The sequence below is a fragment of the Sander lucioperca genome, chromosome 1 (genome assembly GCF_008315115.2).
Source record: "Sander lucioperca isolate FBNREF2018 chromosome 1, SLUC_FBN_1.2, whole genome shotgun sequence".
Classification (NCBI taxonomy): domain Eukaryota; kingdom Metazoa; phylum Chordata; class Actinopteri; order Perciformes; family Percidae; genus Sander; species Sander lucioperca.
This window is the reverse complement of record NC_050173.1, coordinates 51,650,738-51,672,746: the sequence shown is the minus strand read 5'-3', so window position 1 is coordinate 51,672,746 and position 22,009 is coordinate 51,650,738. Positions and strand designations below refer to the sequence as shown.

General features: G+C 41.3%; 1 protein-coding gene across 3 annotated transcripts; it reads right to left on the bottom strand.

Moving 5' to 3' along the window:
- Nucleotides 1-945: 945 nt before the first annotated feature.
- On the bottom strand, nt 946-13,809 carry smad5 (SMAD family member 5). Of its 3 annotated transcripts, none has more exons than XM_036005746.1 (8): nt 13,550-13,809; nt 10,058-10,446; nt 9,443-10,015; nt 7,763-8,059; nt 6,500-6,607; nt 2,472-2,693; nt 2,114-2,370; nt 946-2,002 (listed from the first exon to the last, which is right to left on the bottom strand). In XM_036005746.1, exons 3-8 carry the CDS (start codon nt 9,843-9,845, stop codon nt 1,859-1,861), a joined length of 1,431 nt encoding a protein of 476 aa, XP_035861639.1. In that variant the 5' UTR covers nt 9,846-10,015; nt 10,058-10,446; nt 13,550-13,809; the 3' UTR covers nt 946-1,858. The 3 variants fall into 3 exon arrangements, with proteins under 3 accessions (XP_035861639.1, XP_031135877.1, XP_035861634.1); XM_031280017.2 differs by lacking the exon at nt 13,550-13,809 and adding an exon at nt 13,021-13,195; XM_036005741.1 differs by lacking the exon at nt 13,550-13,809 and adding an exon at nt 12,803-12,960.
- Between the last annotated feature and the right edge of the window lie 8,200 nt (nt 13,810-22,009).

Sequence of the window (22,009 nt, the reverse complement as noted above, 5' to 3'; positions counted from 1 at the left end):
GATATTATGACACGCAAATCAGTCTACAAAAATATGTTTAAAGTATGATCTATCCCATTTTTATCACAAACTCTTGCACATGCTAAATTCAGAATAACATCAAATATACTTAAGTTTTGATGTAGATATGTTTGTCTCTGATGCTGCAAACTACTGGAATTTATAATTGAATATCTACAGGGTTAAGTTTGGTCTTTCCACCCGAAACTGTTTGTCATGTAAATGAAGGGACAGTTTCCAGGGGAACCAGTAGTAGGTCTAGAAGTGAAGTCAAAGGCAACTGAGCTAGCTTTCAGATTCTTGAAGAAATGTTGCCTTTCATCCAAAGGATGAATAGAAGAATAGAAGTAGAAAAAATTCGGCCAAGCAAAAAAAAAAAATGCATTGGCATCAATTGGTAATTAACCCAAAGCTGAAGTAAAGATAACTCAAAAGGACAATATCGTTATCCGTAGTTCTTTTATAATTTAAATCTAGCCCCAGAACTCATGCATCATGCAGTTAGGCTGATCTAGTGTATGATGCGTTATATCTGGATGGTTTTTAGAATAGAACACTTGATCTTTTGATCATGAATTTGTAATCCTCCACACAGCAGGATCATCTCATTTGAAGTAGAGGACTTTAAAACTCAGTCCTGACAAGCAGTTTTGCCTTTCGTGATTTAGTTTTCCATTAAATGTATTTGAATACCATAAAGAACACTATTATTGTAAGCCACTGTAGTAGCTTTACAGCAAACAGAAATAAGCTGTAGGCTTCATATTTTCCAGTCACTAAAATTCACTATGTCCTTGTTTGCTGTGGTGCTTTTTGGGTTTGCAATGGCAACATTTTATCCATCCTGATTCAATACATTTCCACAATGTTCATGAACATTACAATGTATTTCCCTTTGCATCTTGCCAAGTATTATTAGGACAGAAAAAAAATTAACAACCATTGTTACCAAATAACCTGTTTATTTCATTGAGCTAATTAAGTCAATTATTTATCAACATAATGCCTTGGTACCCACGCCAAAATGTAATATGCCTCCACAAAAATCCATGAGTGCACAATATTGTTAATACAGTGAGTATGGAAAATACAGTCACTCTTACTTGAACTCGAGAGTACAAACAAGAATCAATGATGATGTCCATTGTCTGATTATATCATAAATGACTACTTCTATTGTAATAGGTGTAACATTCACAATGTTGTTAGCTTATGGCATGTTAAACTTGTTCAGTGATTGATCTCCCATAACAAAATCAGGTTGGCATACACAACCTTCTGAAAAGGCAGTAGCTCAGTGTTCATTTCTAGCAGTAGAGACTATAAAAAGAAAGCATTTGTTATATCGGAGCCTAATGGTAAACATAATCATGTCTATATCTTAATTGTAAATATCTGACGTGAAGTGGTCAGTAAAATTCCAATTCGTCTGTCGGACATAAGGCAGAGTAGTGAAACAGTTCTGCTACATTAAAAACTACACATACAGAGGAATAAAAACATTTGAGAAAACAATAAAAACTTAACATTTGACAGATTCAAGCTTGACAATGGAGCCCTCTTTTCTTGCAGGTGTTGTAGCATTGTCAAGCAGTAGTGTGTCCATGTCAGTACTGCCCCTCGGGCATTACTTATTCCTCTCTTTCTCCAGGTATCTGCTTGTAACGTTTTTTCAACAACTCATTCCGGCTGTTGTTGAATTTCCAGCCAGAGTCGATATCCCTTCCCAAAGTTAAGTGTAAACAGTTCAGCCATTAAGACCACCTTAAATTATAAATCACAGAAGGGGGGAGAAAGAAAAAGTAAAAAAGAAAAAGAAAAAGAAAAATGTCTCCCAAGCTCCCACCCAAGTCCATCATTAGGACACAGAGGAGATTGGGTTGAGAGGTGAACCCATTTGTGTTAGCACCTTGTCCAGCCACTGGAGGGGCCCATGCAGGTGCACCTCGATCCAGCAGGGGGTGCTGGTGACGTCCTGTCGGTGATACTCGGCTCCCCAGCCCTGCAAGGTGGCAGAATAAAATGTAATAACACGGATTATGATGTTCGCCTCTTGTTAAAAGACAAGGATGAGACAAGTATGTATCTTCTACTTAGTGCATGAAGGCCTTACCTTGACAAAGCTCATCCTAATGGTGCACATCTTGGTAAGCTCATAGACGGCCTCAAAGCCATGGTTGACTGACTGGGCCAGCAGCTGGGCAAACTCCTGGTTGTTAAAAATCTTGAGGCTACATCCACTGGGGATCTTGCAGACCGTGGTGGGGTGGAAGCCGTGGTGGTAATTACAGTTTCGGCTTTGGACAAAAATGCTGGTGTCACTGAGGCACTCTGCGTATACCTCCCCTCCCACATAGTACAGGTGCACTCCTGGTTAACAGAGACAGACAACTGACGGTCAGGACATTCAAACCACAACATGTACACGTGATCAACCTTCCGGCGCCGCTGCATGCGGCGGTCAGGCGTACCTTTGCCGATGTGTCTGCGGGTGTTCTCGATCGTGGAGTTGCGGTTGACGTTGGACAGCAGTCCGAGGCAGAAGCGGTTCTTGTTGTTTGAAGGGTCAGTGAAGCCATCCACCAGCACACTGGTTGACGAGGCGTGGTAGGCCTCGCCTACTCGATTGTTAAGTTCATAGTAGACAATAGAGCACCAGTGGCTTGGCTCCTCGTACTCCACTGGTTGCACATCTGGGAAATTGCACAACAGGTCAGATAAAAACAGGCGGGTCATAAAATTAGCGGACGACATCATCACACACACACAAATCTTGTAGAACACACGTGTCAAACTCAAGGCCCGCGGGCCAAATCCGGCCCCTTGCAGATTTAGATCCGGCCGTATATCAATTTGGGTCCACAATAAATTTTGGCCCGCCTAGTTGTGCACCAAACCAAAAACACAGGAAAGTGTTTTTTAAACTGCAATTACCTGACATTCAAAGCAAAATATGGCAGATTGGCCGACTCTGAGAAATTCCCCCAGAATCAAAGTTTTCATATTCAGGCTATGAAACAGGTTGTTGTTAAAAAAATGTATCATTGTTGTGCTTGATTTGCTAAATTCTATGATGGCTAAGGAACTCTTGATGACTTTTGTAGGGCTTTATGTCAACAAAAAGCGTACAAAAATGTCAGAAAAAGCAATAAATTTACAAAAATGTGACAAATGTCTGAGAAAACCACAAAAAAGTCGGAACAAAAACAACAAAAATGAGGAAAAAAAGCTACCAAAATGTTTAAAAAAAAAAAGTGACACGCAGTAACAAAAGCACGTCAATAAACTCTCCATGTCTGGCCCTTGGTGCGATTCTCTATTTCCAGTGTGGCCCTTAGTGAAAATGAGTTTGACACCCCTGTTCTAGAAGGTATAAGGAATTGATTAAGATGTATGGTACAAAGCAATACAGTTTTAGTTACACAGAATTCATTTAGGCAGCGTGGGAGTTATCAGCTCCGGGTGGATCTCGGCAGACCTCGGTTGTTCCGAGCTCCATGTGCTGGTGCCATGGAGGGAAGCCAAACAACGTTCATCTAAACACACTGCCCAATGTAATGACGCGAAAGACAGAGGCCCTAACTTTGTGCTGCAAAAAGAATGAATGCTCTAGGGTTTTTATTTTAGATTGTTTTGTACAGGACCATGAAAACAATCTCCCGCAGCCATCACGGGGAAATACTACATCCCCACCGCTAGTTATCAGCCCGCTTTGTACCGAATGTCACGTAACGTAATAACGTCGTCACGAGCGTAACACCTAATGACGCAATAGACAGAAGCCTTAGCTTTCTGCTGCAAAAAGAATAAATGCTCTAGCTGTTATGGTTTTTATTTTATATTAAAAACCGGATCATATAAACGTCCTCCCCAGCTGCCGGCAGGAGGTCCGTTCTCTAAGGGTTAACACTAATTGTTATGGAAAGTATTTCATATAGTGGAAAGAATTTAATTAAAATATAATCACATCCCTAAACCATATTGTACAAGCTTTGCAATTTGTATTTTGACTTTAGTAGTTATTGTTATTTAGCTCAACTGCACAGGGCACTGCACTGTCACTCTCTCTCCTCAGATACTATACAAATACAAGATTCCATAAGAATAATACTCATCAGGTTATATTAGCAGTCAAACACGCTTTGCAAAGGTTAATGTGGGAACAAAAACAACTAAAAACACAATGAATATCTGATCAGACTTGGCAAATATTCAAAATTAAAGGCTTTGGATTGGGGACAAAAATGTAATGAAGACATCCTTGTCCTTACAAACCTTTAGACACAGAAATGACCAAATGTTTATTAAAGTGCTCATATTAAGCTCATTTTAGGTTCATAATTGTATTTAGAGGTTGTACCAGAATTGGTTTACATGGTTTAATTTATTAAAAAAAAAAACACCCTGTGTGTTGAGCTCTCTGTTTTAGCTACAGAGTGAGACATCTCATTTCTGTTCCATCTTTGTTGGGAGTCACACATGCTCAGTAGCTAGGTAAGGACTACTAGCCAGTCAGAAGCAGAGTATGAGGGCGTGCCACGCTAGCAGCTAGGCGAGCATTATAACATGTGTTACAAAGTGACCACGTTTGTCTCTGAAGTAAAGGCTGGACTACAATAGAGCTGTTTGGAGCAGTTTGTGAACAGTGTTTTCTGTTGGAGATGGTAAGTCCCTTTGGGGTGGACTTTGGGCTTTTTCACTTTGTAAACCTATAACATGCACAAAAAGATATATAACAATAAAGGAAAGGGGAAAAAGCCAAAAAGCATAATATGAGCACTTTCAGACAGCAGCATGTGTAGCATTAAAATGTAACTTTCTCATTATTCTCAATTAGACCACTGCAGTGGTGCAGCGTGAATGCCACCGCAGAGCACAAGAAAAACAAAATAGGACAGTCCATTGAAAAGCCGGTCCTGGCTTTACTTTTGCAGCAGCTCATTGTCAGGTAAGTGCATTCAGTTGCACCAACACTATGGCGAGATGGAGGGGAACATTTTTACATCAACTTTCCTGAGTAGACAAATTGTGCATCAAACGAGGCTGTACTCAATATTCAGAAAAAAAGTGGGTCTAGGATTGCCTCCACACGGCTCTCACTGTTCCGTTTCCCAACTCGTCAAATGCCATTGCTTTGTCACGGCCGTCGGTTTGTGATTGGGTGGAGCGCAGAGCAGAAACTCCAATTTCGTTCAAGCATGCAAGAGCCCGTCTGTGTGTTACTGCAGAGCAGGCAGTACACGCAGATGAACGCCGCCCGCCCTCCCTCCAAGCCACTGGTGCCTGTCATCCGGAGGACTTATTGCTGGCGGAGCTCTGGGCACTGGCAGCATGAAGGATGCTGTTCATCTAATAAATCCAACCTTTTTTTTTTGGAGCGAGGGGTGAGCAATTTGAGTGAAGCGGGGTGAAACATGAGTTGAGTGTGGAACGATATTGAGCAAAGCGGCTCTGAGTGGCCAAGCAGAAACGAACAGCTCTTTGAGCGACAAGCGAAAATTCTTACCGAGCACATTCTCTGGCACCAAGATGCACCCGCAGCCGGACAATCAAAAAAAAGAACAGAGAAGCTCAGGATGCCATTACTCCACCATGTGAAGATATAGCAAATATTTGTTTACGGCTATATTAATGTTATAGATATCAAGTACAGCGCCTTTAAGTATACTGTAAACTGCTGTGCAGAATCTTGGACTTCCATAAGCTGTTTCAAACTGTATATTAGGGTTGGTATTTTATCCTCACAGTTTGGTCCTGCTGGTATTATTAGTGTAGTGCTATTGTCACTCTAAATTTGATCCGATTTCTTTATTTGAAAAAGGAACGCACATGAATCTACATGAGTCCAAAATGAAAATGTGCCAGATTTAGCCATGCAGTCTAAAGACCCTGACACACCAACCCGACGGCTGACCGACGGCAGAAAAGGCAGTCGGACTGATCAGTCGGCTCCCCGAGGTCCAAAAAGTGCCTCGGAAAACACACCGAAGCAACGCCGACTTGAGCGTACGTTCTGCGCGTGCGCGAGATGTAAAAAAAAAATATGAAAACCGGAAATGACGACCGCGTCATGTGGGTCTGGCTTCTCCAGCTGACCGATAATGGAGGCTTGTTCGAAATACGATCTCGTATTTTACGAAAATAGTTCACTGAAAACATTTTAAGCGGGAAATAGACCGTACAGTTGCTCAATCTGTCTTCATGTCAGATCGACAAAGGTCAGTTTAAAAGATTTGTCAGATTTTGAGAGGCGTTCGTCACTCATCCCGCTCGCCATTTCCGGATTAGCACTCCACCAATCAGATTGGTCATTGAGTCCGACTGCCCGCCCTCCGGCTCCTCCGACGGACGACGGCACGGAACATGTTAAACAGACTCGAGTCACTGACCTCGCCAGACTGTCCGACGGCCGATTATCGGGTTGGTGTGTCAGGGCCTTAAATTTTCATCTGCAGTCCCTAGCAGGTTGATTGTCACTCTAAATGTGTGCACTCCTCACCTCCTCTGGCCATGTTCGGTGGCACCAGGCTGCTGCTTGTTTCCATGGACTGGCTCTCCTGGCCCAGCTGCTCATCAGGGGGCATGTAGGCTGGGGGTGGGGTGTCAGCTGAGACATTAAGAGAGCAGTTAGTGAGGATGAGACCAGTTGTTGCTGCTGGCGCACACACACACACACACACACACACACACACACACACCTCCCTAGACTCAGACAATCATGACAGGATCTGTACCCGGAAATGGTGTCAGATTTCACATATTCCTCACTTGCTAAGCCACATGCTAACCCATTCCCGACAGAGATGCAATATGAGCTTTCCAAGCCCATATTGAGGCACAGAGGGAAACAACAATGCAGTAAACCCCCACTTAGATGGCAGTGAGGAAATGTCGATGATTAAGATGCTTGTGAACGAAGACAAATACCATCAGGGCTTTTCAGCATAATAAAGCTCAAATCCTAAAATACCATGAAAAACTTTTTCTGCCTGACTGCCTGCAGCCACCGGATGTGTCAGCAGATCTGGACTGGAGCAGAATAGAGCCCTAGTCACCAGACACACACACACAGCAGTATCATCCACACACACTGAAACACAAGTACAATCTAAATAGTCAAAGTATTTCTATCAAGACTATTGAACACGACCGAAAGGAATGATATTTCCTCATGTTAGAAGTATCTCATATGTCTCCAGTCCGTAACAACGAGACAAAAAGGTTGCCTGGCCCACTGAGTTAGTGCCTTGACAGCAGCCCTGGCTCTATTGGACACTGCTTAGCTGGCATTTCCTTTGTTCTCATTTAGGGGCGTAGCTCGATTTGGATGAATATAATAATGTGACCTGGTTAGAGTACTGTTAAAACATCTTTTTATTGTTTAGTGATGAAGTTTGTCATGCATGGGTTTAGACCATTAGTAATTATAAAGATGGAATTTTAGGACATACAATAGTAAACAATTCGCTATGTCAATGCTTCAGTGTACTGCACCCACAATGTCCATGGATTGGGAGTTTTGTAAATGATACGCATTTTAAAAATGGATTTACCTGCATCTCTTATTTTTTAAAAAAGTGTATTCTCACTTAATTATAAACACTTGATTTTCCTTCTTACATTACACAACTTAAAAAACAGAAACTCATCAGAGGCTAATGTTTATTAACAGTTAGCCTCTTGTTGGCTACTTGACAGCAATCCAAAAAAACAATAGTTTGGCATCTTCCCAGGGTCAGGCACATGAGTATATCTGGCGTACCTGGGAGCTGGAATGGACTGGAGGGCCCCGAGCTGGCAGGAGAGTTTGGATAAGTACCACTGCTGGCTGGAGAAGGGGGATACGGAGAGTTGGGAGAGATGGGAAAAGAACCGCCTCCACCACCTCCTCCACCGCCACTGCTGCTGCCGCCACCGCTGTGCGGCTGCTGAAAGGACTCAGGAAAGGTGGCGTTCAGGGGCATGTGCGGCTCATTGTGGGTGAGGTTTCGGAACTGTACCAGCAAGCTGTGCTGTGGGTTGAACTCGCTGTGCCGAGGTACCAGGACAGGAGGGAGCACTGGATGGTAGAAAAAAGGAGGCAGGGGAGGAAAATGAGTTGGGAGTTGAAAATGAATGAAGCACACAGACAGAAAGGTATTTTCTTATCATCAAGAAAACAAATGGCTCATTATGGTGACCATGCCTACCACACACGTCTTTAACCAGAAAACCTTTTGGAAGTAGGGCTTTTATTGTACTTTAAACGCGTTTCCTTGTTAATAATGTATCATTTCCATTACTAATAAAGGAAATGCGGCCAGTGTTGGAAAGAGAAGCCCTTGATGGGCATGCTCTTGGAAAAGTAGCTGTAACTACTAAATATTTTCTTGATTCACCATTTGACCTATACTAAGTCAGAAAATTGCACAAAAAAAAAACACCACTTTACAATATCCTAAACATAATTTCTTTATACAGCCAATATCAGTAGCAGTTCTTAGTTTTTCAAAACAAAAAAAATACACATACTGTACAATCCCAACCCATGTCTTGAAACAGAATAACATAATTTACGGAACACTGCCAAACACCAACAGACCTTGGTAAAGATATAACCACAGAGGTCATCCACATTTGTTTTCATTTTCAACTTTGTCAACAACTGTGCCAAACTACCCAGTGAGCTTTGCTTTAAATGATAGGACGTGCAGTCTTTCCTGACCGACATGTCGTCCATATCCTTGAACTGGTCAATAAAGAGCTGGCAATCCCAAACCAGCCTTATATCAGAAAGGCTGTCCCCTCAGGGTCATCCATGAGTCTACGTGATGTGGTGTGCGATTGAGTGACAGAAAGAGAGAGAGAGACGGAGAGAAGGGATAGTGATAAGAAAGTGCTGGGAGTTTAGTCTGGAGTGGTTTATGCATTTAGTAAGCCTCTCTCTGATGCCACACCCTATCTGGAGTGCCTGAGGCATATAATCTAATAAGACTCCTAAAGAGCTAGTGATATTGATTTTCTGTGAAATGGAGGGGGCGGGTGGAACAGGCCTGTGAGATGACAGCCTCCTGACCTCTGTGGATTTGTTTACCAGCTCCACAGTTTACTCAGAGATCTAGCTACGGGATGTGCACAGCCCCACACTGGTCTAATCCGTCTCATATTGTACATTACAAATTAACAGATTTGGTGATGACTGCCTTATTGAACACCCTTTTTCAAATTTGGAAAGGCAATGTGAATGGGACCACTTGCCACGCCATTAAAAATTACACATCAAGTCATAAGAATGTCTTTCTTAAATATCCAGAGATAATTTAAAAGTAATTTGTTTCGATTGGACAAAAAAAACGTAGTTAGGAATATGTGTTAAACATTAAGCTTTGAGTATCGAAAAAATAACCTGAAGCCAAGTCCATATTCTTTGATTAGCTTATTTGGAGAAAGCGCGGGTACCTACCGGGACTCTCCACTCGCTTGTAGTGATATGGGTTGATGCAGACCTCCTTCTGTTTGGAGCCAAACGGGTACTCGCACACCTCCAGGGGCTTGAGCTCGTGGTGGGACTGGAGGTCTGGCCAGCGCCACACTCTGCAGTAGATGACATGAGGCAGACCTTTCCTGTGGGAAACCTGTAGCCGGCCATCCAGTGATCTTGGAATGGTTACACACTTGCTAGGCTGCCCGGGGCAGCTCAGAGCTTTCTCCAGGTCCTCCATGGCACCTTTCTTCTTCTTCAGCTTTTTCACGAGCGCATCCACTGCCTTTTCTGCCCATTTCTCCTCCTCGTCCCCCTGCTTCCAGCCGAGCAGGCGTTTGACTGCTGGGCTCGTGAAGGAGAAGAGACTGGACATGGAGGTCATGCTGGATGCTGCAGTGTAGCGTAAAAGGGAGGGCTTCTGTGGTGGCTAGGGGGACCAAGGGGGTCCAAAAGTCCCCTGCTGAGAACCTCCAATTAGCGCTAGTAGCCTAAAAAACGGTGTTGGAACGCGTGGTGAACAAGAGAAACCACTTAGGTGTGTGAATGTGAGTGAGTGAGAGTGTGTGAGTGTGAGTGTGAGTGTGAGTGTGAGTGTGTGTGTGTGTGTGTGTAAGTATGAGAGGCCAACAGAGATGAGGGGTGGGGTGGGGTTAGGGAGAGGAGAGGAGGCTTTAGCCTTGTCTGACCAAGGACAGGAAGCAAGGGAGGGAGGGGAGTCAGCAAGCAGGACGCAGCTGCTGCTGCTCAGGAAGGGCCCTGCAGCAAGCGGTCCGGAGTAGGGTCACCACCACTGATGGAGGGAGGGGGTGCAGGCTGCAGGAGCGGAGATCAGGACCTCAGTCAAACGGACAAGCTGCAGCAGGTCTCACAAGATCGCAAGATGACAGGCTAAGAAATAAGGAAGACACTGCGTCTCAACAACAACAATAACTCCCAGCTCCTCTCCAACCAGTGCACAGTCAGTGTTCTACTCCACCAGCCTTCTGCAAAACAGAAAAAGGAAGCAGATGTAAAGATTAGCAAAACAATAAACTTTGTTTGGCATTACGTATTTAGATAAACAAGCAAATATTCCAATATCACAATCAAAATACATTTTAAAAATCCAAATTGTAAATAAAGTTTGAACCTCAGCACAGCATGTGACAAACAGGATGATTAAAAAGCCCTTTGTCCCCTTTTTGATCTGACACATCATTTCCATAAAGAGACTTGCTGAAACTTGGATGATGCAATTCTCTGAAAAGGTGTCACGTGTACAACTTGCACACATTCAGAAATATGAAAACCAGATGAGAAACACTCTTCTGACCTTAAATCAAATTTAAATTAGAAATAAATACATAAAGCTCCCTTTACTTACTGTTATCAGCCATTTTGGCATTGCACAACCATGAGTCATAAAAAAAAAAACATAATACTGAATCACCACCTTAAAAATTAATGAAGTATTGCTTCAGGATGTCTCTGATGATTGCCCCAACAAACTACTGCTTCCACCTACTCATGTAGAGCTACTGAGTGCTTGAAACCATCTTCCTGACACACAACTACACTAATGAAATGCTGCGATATCTGACACTTCTGCGGATGTCATGCAGCCCCAGCCCGAAGACAGTTCTAACACATGTAGCCTGCAGCAGCAGCAGCAGCTGTTTGGGGGCTTGTGAAACCTAGTCAAAAAGGATGTGACCACAAAGAGCTGCTTCCTCCCTCATCCCATCTCTGCCCCGATCCCTCCCTTCCAGCACACAGCTGTCCATCAGCACTGCACCCACTTCCACTACTTATTGTTCTACATGCACATGAAAGCAGAGGGAAACCTCCTAAAGTAGAACATGTAGGCAGGCATACACACAAGTGACCAGTCTATACGTTTGTTTTTCTGACAGTCACCAGCAGCTGTTTCCACATAGCCTGATCAGTCAGAGATCTGGATGTAGCCAGGACTCTATTAGACTGGATCAGCAGTGATTTATCACCAGTACATTGTAAAAAGTGATCAATAAATGCCAAATCATAGATTTCAACATAAGGACATGTCCAATCTCCCTGAAACGAGCAGAAACAAATTGTTTGATGAACGTGTCGAGATATAACTTGCCCGAATGGGCTGAGCTGATTTGCATCTGAATGACTAACCCTTCAGATAAAGCTCTACAAAGACATCTCTACAAACTGATAACAGCGCGCAGCGATAGATCTTTGTGTTTTCACTTTCAATGACATCAAAAAGGCTGAAAATCAAATCAATCTTGACCAAACATATTTTTCTCAAAGCCACATTTTGAAAGGTGTTTTATTTATTTATTTATTTATTTTTTTATTTTTTTTGGGGAGAACTGAACTCCCTGCTTTACTGATCATTGCCTAAATTAACTGTAACCATGCTTAAAGATGGTTTGTGATCTTACAAAAATCACCAGTGGTTCCTCCTCAGAATTCCTCAGCACATGGGTGATATACATTTACAAAGACTTCGACCTACATACAGTATTTTGTATATTGAAACACAATGTTTAATCACGGTATACGACTATTGTCCAAAAGAAAGGCATTGCTTTTTTTCTATTTCCCCATGCACAATGTTCATATAGTTTTAGTTTAACAGTTAGACTAGAGGCACTGGATACTTTTAACTGAAGTAACATGTCAGGAGACAGTTTTGGAAACTATACAAATTGGAAAAGAAGCAAACTGGAAGTGGTAAACAACAAAAATCATCCGAAATCGCTGTTATATTGGCCTGTGTAAGTGGTTGATTATCACAGCCTGATGGTCTCTTCTGAGTTAACGTTAAACTAATAAGTAATGCCGTCATTATCGCTTTAACAAAACGTAACATTGAAAAACTCAAGAACAATACTTTGCTCTACTGTGTGCGATCTGCCTTCAATACTTGACAAGTCTGAAGTACAGGGAACAGACAATATGGGAGACCATTCAGTTACGGTAAGCACCCCCCACCCAGAGAAAGAGAGAAATGAGATTCAGAAAAATCTAACGTTAGCGTTACACAAATCCCCATACAGTAGTAAAAATAGCTTTTAGCACCGCTCTAATTTAACTCTACCACAGAAATACGCACAGTCATAATAGAACACCTTATTTTAGTGGTATTAGCTTTCCCTGGTATGTAGCAAGCTAATGTAAGTAACCTCGAGAAGTTGCTAACTAGCTAGCTTAGCAAACGTTAACAGAACACAATTTGTTTAGCTTAAATTTACAGTCAGGCACCTCATGACAAATAACTTATCCCTAGCGTTATCTAGTTTAAGAGTATAATGTTTCAGGACGTCGTTTTCTCTTTAAATGCGACTTTATGAGCTAGAGTTTTACCTCTTAACGGTAGGCAAAAGTTACTTCACCCTTCTTCCTCCTCTTCCTCCATTCCAGAAACTTTTTTAACTTCTCAAAACTAAGCTATGCTAGCTGTTAGCCCAGCCCTCCGAGGGGAAAGTGGCGAGCCTCTGCCCAGCGTACCCTGCTGATGTAGCTAGCTTACTGGAGTTCACTTCCACTCTTTTAATGAAACAATAACAAGCTTAGTCACATACCTTTTAACAATGCACACAAGCCATGGCAATACGTTTTCTTTTTTACGTTTAGGCTGTAGTTCCTACTCTCTCAAATATTTTCTCCCGTTTTCCACAGATTCTTCCCTCCGTCTCCCCGTGCCATGTCCTCCAGATCCTGGACACAAGTAGCTAGACTGGGAGGCGGAGTGCATATCACTCCGCTTTACTGACAAACTAGTGCTCGCTTTCGTGTTACCGCTGAGGAGAATTCGGTTCTTACTGCCTAAAACGTATAACCATAAGCTATAATAGCTCTTTTGTGTTTTTTACAAAATCAGTATCATCAATGGCTAACTATTTGAAACATGAATTCGCTTTCCTCGCGCAGAGATAAGGGAATGTTCCTAGTGAACAAACTTTTTCCACCTTTGGCAGTTATAGCTAGATTATTACGCTCATAGGCGTCACACATAAAATTAGAAACTGCACCTCTAAACGAAATAAACATGAGAACTGGTCTATTTAAACACGTTATTGATGCTTCAGTGTACGAAGTTGCAATTCTTACGGTGGTCGTGCTGCGGCTCTGTAACGTCTCACAAGTTGCTGGCTCCACTCAGTCTGGAGCACTGCGGTTTGTTGTGTATTGTTGTCCTTTGTAGTCACTTGTTCCCAGATTTAACAGTCCCCGCGTTATTTTAAATTTAATTTATCTAAACAAACAAACTAATAATTACTAGTCCACACACCCATTTCCGTAGACGAACCGCCGCTCTCTGGCAGGATAACGTTGGGAGTGCGGATTCTTCATTCAGTCTTCAGAATCAGATTCCAAATTAAATGCGTTGTCCATGTTCAACCACTAGAGGGCGACCTGCACCTAGTTTTGGGCAGTTGGAAGTATATTTACAACGAATTTAACTGGCACAGTTGTTTTGTGTATTGACAATTAATCAATACACAATCAGTCAATATAATCCATCCATCCATCCATCCATCCATGCTCCCATCACATGCAGGCAGAGATGTAGGTGATTAAGTGGCTAAACCAGACTTCCAATTCAATTAACTCTATTTTTAGCAAGGTTATGTGCACTGACACTTAGTTGACGATGAAAATGTGAACATTTTGGCTGATTTTAATATCAATTTATTCTTATAAGTTATAACGTATCACGCTATAGAGCAGAATTATTCATCACAAGCAAAATAGTTTGTGAGATGTAGCCTAAAGTGCCATACATGTTAACTTCAACACTCAACATTTGCAATTTACAAACATTTGAAGACCTTGAATTTCCTGAATTTACTTCTCACATCGCATCTATTAAGCCTATAATCATACTCATAGGCTGCCAGGTCAATTTTTTGATCCAGGAATTAGGAGTGGGTCAAGTTTACATCTCTGCCTCTCTGTCTACAAGGGTGTAGTCCTGCTCAATTTTATTTTAAATGCCCAAAATATCTTTCCATTACTATCTCCATTAGCAGAAGTAGACAGAAATGTTCAAATACAAGGAGTTTTTATTTTATTTTTTATAACAACATAACAGAAGAGGTTGACAACCCCAATTCCACAGTGTTTCCACAATGTAGTTTACAGTTTACATTGATCTAATTCATGAACGACACATAGTTATTATAGTAATACACAAGGCTATTACATGTTCTTATGTCTCCTAATGCAAAGTTTGTCCTGCAAAAAAACCCAAACCCTGGTATCAAGTAATCAAACATTTTTATTCATTTATGAACACAAATCAATTACTACCTCCACTATATAATCGAAAATAATAAATATACAACTTTTCACAAGCACATATCATCTTGTCAAGCTGTTCAGTCTCTATTGGTCCTTATAAAGTTCATGTTATACATGTGAACAATCTAGTCTACTGTATAGTTCTGTGACCTCCATCAATGGACAGGTGAGTGATTAGAGTGGATATTGTTTTTGTCCTTATCTAACAAAAAAAAGCTTTAGCTTGCGGAACAACTACCAAATATCTGGCTGCAGTGTGATATAAAAATTATCGAAATGTTGCATTAACTGGTCATTGTTCTGGTCTCAAACTCCGCTCTCTTCGGGAAACAACAAACTTCGAGCTAGCATGCTACACGCTGAAAATGTCAAGTGAAGAAAATTTGGATCGTGCAACAAGTCAGGCCTGTTCGGTTCTTTCTGGGAATGATTGTAAAGATTTACAAAGAATATGTTTACAGCATTTCCTCTCTAACTGGGACGTTGTTGGGACCGATTGGTGGGATTGCTGTGGATTGCTGTGGATGAAGTACACACGGCGATACACTGGTAAAAGCAAATGACATTTAACCATGTATGCAGCTCATTTTTATATCAAGTTACTGTGTTGTATGAACAGTTAACCTCATTTAATATTGTATGTGGCCTTTTCTTCTGCAGGATCGGATGTTCCACCAAAACAAGTTCCTTCCCGAGACTATTTTGCTGAGCCACCGTCGCTGCATCTGGAGCTTAGCGCCGTCCACGCTCTTGTGATTGGTTTAAAGAAACGCAAACAACCCTATGTGTGGAGGAGCCAGAACTTACTCTACAGCGCTGTGGAGTAAGGTCTGGCAATGTGAGACTACTTCATAAAGGCTGTTACTTACTGTATCTTTAACAGATTAAACATATTGAGTAATCTAACAACTTAAAGGTGCCCTGCCACACATATTTCATTACTTTGTGGTAATGTCTGAAGTTCTACCATGGACTCTGTAACATTTTTTCTGGAAAAAATGCCTTGGTTACCTTGTTTCAAGCCATTCTAGCGTGGTATAGAAAGCCTGCAGGAAGACTCAGCTCGATTTGTGGCAGTTCTCATTAATATTCAACGAGCTAAGCTGCTTGACTCTGATTGGCTAACTAGGGGTGGAACGGTACGCAAAAATCACGGTTCGGTACGTACCTCGGTTTTAAAGTCACGGTTCGGATCATTTTCGGTACAGTAAGGGAAAGAAATGCAAACAAACTGCAGGTTGTTTATTACTATAAACTTTTTTTTAACAATTTGTTTACACTTTTTAAAACACTTTTTAATAAAATATATATAAAATTAAAAAAAAGAATAAGAAATAAAATACTGCTGCAAAGTTCTCCACTAAATAAAATACTCTCAGTCTCAAACCAATATCACATAATAAAATATAATGAAAAATATAAATAAATAACTATGCATTACAGTGCAGCATTACCAATCCCAGCTTGTCAACAACCGAGTATGGTCGTAGATCAGCTGCTATAAAAACACCAATTGCTTTCGTTATTGCGTTGGCCCGATCGGAATTACCAGCAAAGGTCTGTTTAAATGCCAACGGGAGCTGCGTTTGAATTACGGTCGTTTTTTTTCTTGTAGTAGTGATGGTCACACTCGCGTGATGCCTTTTCAAGTGCGTTAGCAACGTCGGCACACTGCTTTCGTCTTATCGACTAGTCTTTGTCCGTTGACGTATTTCACTGGGAAACCGAAGTGTTCCCAAACAGGAGACCTTAATGATATGGGTGGCTCTTCAAGCTCCGACTTGTCCGTACTGTCTATGGGCTTGTCTACATTGGCCACGACGCTAGCTAGCGAGAGGCTGGGCTAAAGCGTGCCATGTATGTTGTTGTACAGCACGCGGTGTGTGATTTTTATTTTTTTCCCCAAACCACTTCAGCGGAAATCCCGCCTTGTAGTCGATTTCATTGGTTTAGGTTACAGTGACGGCGGGTAGGTTTAGAGATCAGTGTTTGGTGTAGGCAATCTGTACAGTGATTGACATATTGACATGACCAATGAAAACTTTAGAATCAGCTGCAGGGCGGGATTTGCGCTGAACGCGGAGACTTCCGCCACTTAATATGTTCGTGTGGAAACACGAAAATTGACCTATGTTCCGCACACAAAAGATTGCATTCTGCCATTCGGTGCACACGTGCACCGTACCGAAAGCCCTGTACCGAAACGGTCCGGTACGAATACATGTACCGTTACACCCCTATGGCTAACAGCTAGCCAATGAGAGCCTGGCTATCAGCATCCTTTACCCAGCGCAACTGGGCGAGCTCATGAATAGTAATGAGTAGGGCTGCAACAACGAATCGATAAAATCGATAAAATTCGATTATTAAAAAAGTTGGCAACGAATTTCATTATCGATTCGTTGTGTCACGCGACACGCCACTCAGTCGCGGAGATAAAAGGAATTGAGTTGAGTGCCGTGCGGAGCGACGTGGAGCGAAAGAAAAAAAAAAAAAAGAGCAGAGCGGGGGTAGAGGAAATACGGCGAGAGACCGGAGAGACCCTTAACGTTGTTCTGAAACACACGGCGAAGGCAGAGAAATCAGTACGACCTAAGTCATCCAACGTGTGGGCATTTCACACTAAATAAATCGAAAACGTGTTAATTGCAAGATAAGCAAAAGCGACACGGCATGGCACAGGCGCACCACGGTGATGATTCAGCACCTAAAACGTAAACATGTTGGAGTCCTTGATGAGGAGGAAGGGAATTCAACAGCAGGGTGAAGTCACTACAGAATCCTACTTTTGTTCCGTTTTCTTTTCACCCTCTTCTGGTGTGGTGTGGTGTTTACTCGTTATCCAGCTTGATAAGCATGACAAGCTAGCGTTAGCTCGTTAATAACAGTAGTAAAGCAGGACTAAAGACACGTTTTTATTCACTCGCCTTTTTTGGCCATTCATTTTTCAATCTATTGTCATGTATATATTCTGTGCTTTGTCCCATATCAGTTATTGTTGACAAATATATTTGTGTGTGTTGTACTTTTTAATTTCATTTTAAAGTTCTTTTATAGCACTTGGTCATCTTAAGCTGTGTTTAAATGTGGTGTACAAATGAACTTAACTTGCACTTACTACAATGATGGTAATAATTTAATGAATAAGCTTCAAGTGAACGTGTGTGTGTGTGTGTGTGTGGTCTGTATCTGCTCTTTGGGTTACTTACCTTTACACAACTATTAACTAAAATAACATGCATGTAAGTATGTATTGAGTTGATGTAAATTAATGTTTTTTTGTTTTTTTATCCGATTCATCGAAAAAATAATCGACAGATTAATCGATTATTAAAATAATCGTTAGTTGCAGCCCTAGTAATGAGCTCAGGCAACACTACGTCAGACTGACCAGCTTTTGTGATTGGCCTGATTTCTCCGCTTATTTCTTTTCAGTGTCTAGAGCTGACAGAGGAGGTAGCAGTTCATTATCACATTCACGACATAACACAAACACATATGGACCTATCATATTTCAAAAATACAAGTAAAAACGGTTTTGTGTGGCAGGGCACCTTTAAGTTAGCACATTCCTATTAAGTTGTTACATTATTACAGTCAGTATCATGTTGTGACCCTTTTGAAGTAATAACCAGTCTTTGGTAATACATTTTATGACATGACATAATTGCATTATTATACAAATTTGGTAGGTTTGACTATATTCAGCTATAATTTTTGCTGCTTTGCAGTGCCAGTTTGTGATAGGAGACATATTTTAAATAAAAATGTATTACGTTTAGATGTAGTTTGAGTATTTTTATGTCACACTTTTCTTTGACTGTTCAGCCGTGGTGTCTACGTCTTCCTCTACTTACTTAAAAAAATAACAGAAATATGAAATTCATCACTTCCTGTTCACAAAGGACTTTTTTTGACAGCAAAGCTTTACCAGACACAGTGTTCAGAAGAGCCAATGAGTAACACTTTAATCATGAACTGTCAGGAAGTTGAGTCACTGCTGTATTTTAAACACAAAGCAGCACATTTTAGTTACAGATGTTCAACAGCCCCATTCCTCCATCCTGTACTGTAGCAACTAATGACGCTTTCAAAGCCAAGTCAGACAGAGGACCATTGTACATGACCTACAGAGTGTTCCACTAGGAGTGTTAAAGGTTTAAGAAGAAACGCAAATTTCAATGCTGGCTGTATGTTGCTGGTCCAGCAGAAACTTGTGCTTCAGCTTTAAAAGGCCCCATATTATGCTAATCTTCAGGTTCCTACTACAACATGTTGACATGTTCAAAAACAGATTTTTTTTCTTTTCTGTCTGAATATACCTGTATTCTGGCCTGACAAGCCAGATCCACATCAAGATGTTGGGTCTGGGAACTCACCATTGCCAGGGCTCAATCCGAGGGGCAGGATAAACGGTTGTCTTTCAAATGCCCTCTGCACGCAATAGGATAGCGCTACAACCAACCAGAGCAACGCTAGTTGATAGATTCAACTTTTGCCGTATCTGATCGGCAAAACTCTGAACACAACTTCCTTTTTTAAGAATGACTTCAGTGTCGTTCTTTGTTCTTTTCTCAAAGAAAAGCTTAACTCCAAGTCTTCCAGAGTCGCGGCCAAAGCCGATTCGAAAGGCCGCTGTTTGCCAGCAGCAGCAGCAGCAGCCTGCCGTCATTATGTTAAGCCCGCCCACCGACTCTATATACAATGTGATTGGCCTGACCAGAATTTGGTTTTTTCAGCTCGCAAGCCAACGGAGAGTTGCTAGACTGACCCTGGCTGCAAGTTACATTTGCTGCCGCTAGGGTGGTCTAGATTTCTAGGCTACCTGTATTCACCCTCTGTCTGAAATGCTCCGGTTTAGCATCTGTCTCTTTTAAGTGATGGTAGGCAGTATAATTTTGCCGTCATTGGGCAGAAATTCCATATTCCACATCTGTGCTGTATGCGTCTCTGCACAGTCATTGCAGCCGGGGAATGACTGTAACGGCACTTTCTACCTATATATAGTATAGCTGTGAAATAGTTTCTGAATACGGGCTGTGTGCATTTCTCTGTGGATTGAGCGTTTTGATACTTTCACAGTATTTATATAGCACCTTGATCAGCTTTATATATTTTTAAAAACATGGACATCTCACTTTTTACAATATGGGACCTTTAAAGTCAGAGTCAGACCTTTGAGTCAGTGCATCATTTCGTTCTTTCTTTGGTTTACTTGAAAGCATCAAATAGCACACTTTCACACAAAGCTAAAATTCAGTTGTGTAGTATGCCTTTACAGGTATAGATACATTTAACAGAAATGAAGAGAGGTTTCTTGGTTGGTTGTCCATGACGTAAGTCATATGATTTTGTGAATCATAAGAATGAGCAAAAATCATGAATAAGATACTAGTACCAACTTTAATAAAAATGATTAGCTGTACAGTGTAAATAGGCTTTGGTGGATGAGCTTACAGTATTTTTTCTGAAAAAGGGACTCAAACCCCCAGACAACAGTGGTGCAGTGTTCAACCAACTGAGCCGTAACAAGACACAATCAAAGAAACACAGTGCAATGTAAAAAAAAAAAAAAAAAAAAAAAAATCTTAGTAAGGAACTAACTTAAATGTGTATTGTGATGTAAGTATAACTTTGACTTGGTTTAGGCGTTGCCTGTAGTTCACCCTGAAGTCTTGTACGTTAAGGCCCTGACACACTAACCCGATAATTGGCTGTCGGACAGTCTGGCGAGGTCGGTGACTTGAGTCTGTTTGATGTGTTCCGTGCCGTCGGCCTTCATTTTGGCCGACCTGACATGCTCGGTCGGAAGGCAGGCACTGCCGGCTGTCGGACTCAAATGACCAATCTGATTGGTGGAGCGCTAACCCGGCAATGACGAGCGGGATGAGCGTAACGTACTCCTCTCAAAATCTGACGAAAATCTTTTAAACTGACCTTTGTTGATCTGAAATGAAGACCGATTCAGCAACTGCACGGCCTATTTCTCGCTTAAAATGTTTTCAGAAACACGTTTCAGTGAACTATTTTAGTACAATATGAGATCGTATTCTGAACGAGACGCCATGACAGTCTGGCTTTGAATTTCCGGAGAAACCAGACCTACGTGACGCGTTCGTCCAATCAGCTGCCGTCGGCAGTCAGCATCGCGTCGGTGTGTTCCAAGGCACTTTTTTTGGCCAACTCGGGGAGGCAGTCAGTCCGAAGTTCGGCCGTCGGGTTGGTGTGTCAGGGCCCTTAGGTGTGTGCACTAGAAACATTCAAACATTTGGCCAGTGTGAAATATCGCCTTGAAAATAACAAAATTCACATAAACAATTTACTGATTAAGGTTATGATGATGATGATGATGATGATGATGATGGCTCCGTTTAAAAAAAAAAAAAAAAAAAGTAATCAATCCCGCTGCCCTTAATGTACATTTGCTCATTACAGTGAGTGTACGTATATACATTTTCTATACTTTTATTCATTTTTTTTCTCTCAGGATCAGTGTGACAAGGATTGTTAAGTTACAGGTTTATTTCACAGAAAGTTACAGTGATTAATCACAGATCATGTAATCACAGCAAAACTAGTGAAATGTGTTCAAAACACTATTTTTAAATTACAAATATTGAGAAGTAAAATGTCTGCAAATCAACCCGTGTCTCGTCTAAACACTTCAACAGCAGTGCACGTTCCTCAGATCAGTTTCCTCTTCACACGTCAATCATGTCTAAAAGCTGATGATAACACTAGGGGTGTGCAAAAAATAAAATTCACATTTGAATCGCCATTCAAGCTCTACCGATTAAAAATAGATTCATAGAATTCAAAAAATCAATTCATATTTAAAAAAAAAAAAAAAATCACATGGGAAAAGTAACTACATTTACATACTGTGAATCTTTTCTTTTTTAAATCGAAAATCGTTTTTGAATCGAAAATCGATTTTAAATCGAATCTTGAGCCTGAAAATCGAAATCGAATCGTGACATTTTCTGAATCGTGCACCCCTAGATAACACCAAATTCAAAAAATCCACACACTTGAGTGCAATCAGTGAACTACTTTTGATTCAAAACAGATTAAATGATCAATGTGAAACACTATTGGCCCAAGTACGAGATGGGTCAAATTATCAGGATAAGAAAGCACAAGAAGTTCCTTCATTGGAGAGCAGCATTGGATCTATTGTAGGGACATGACAACGTTTACAGCTCAAGAGTCATGTTTGGTAACTTTAAACTTTTTTAATCCACTCACACAATCTTCACTAAGTAT

Excerpts from the sequence above, each read along its gene's own strand:
- smad5 (XM_036005746.1), bottom strand. The coding sequence starts at position 9,845 with ATGACCTCCATGTCCAGTCTCTTCTCCTTCACGAGCCCAGCAGTCAAA. Across the intron at positions 2,371-2,471 it reads CCGCAGACACATCGGCAAAG|GAGTGCACCTGTACTATGTG; the intron begins GTACGCCTGACC and ends TCTGTTAACCAG. Across the intron at positions 2,003-2,113 it reads TTAGGATGAGCTTTGTCAAG|GGCTGGGGAGCCGAGTATCA; the intron begins GTAAGGCCTTCA and ends GCCACCTTGCAG.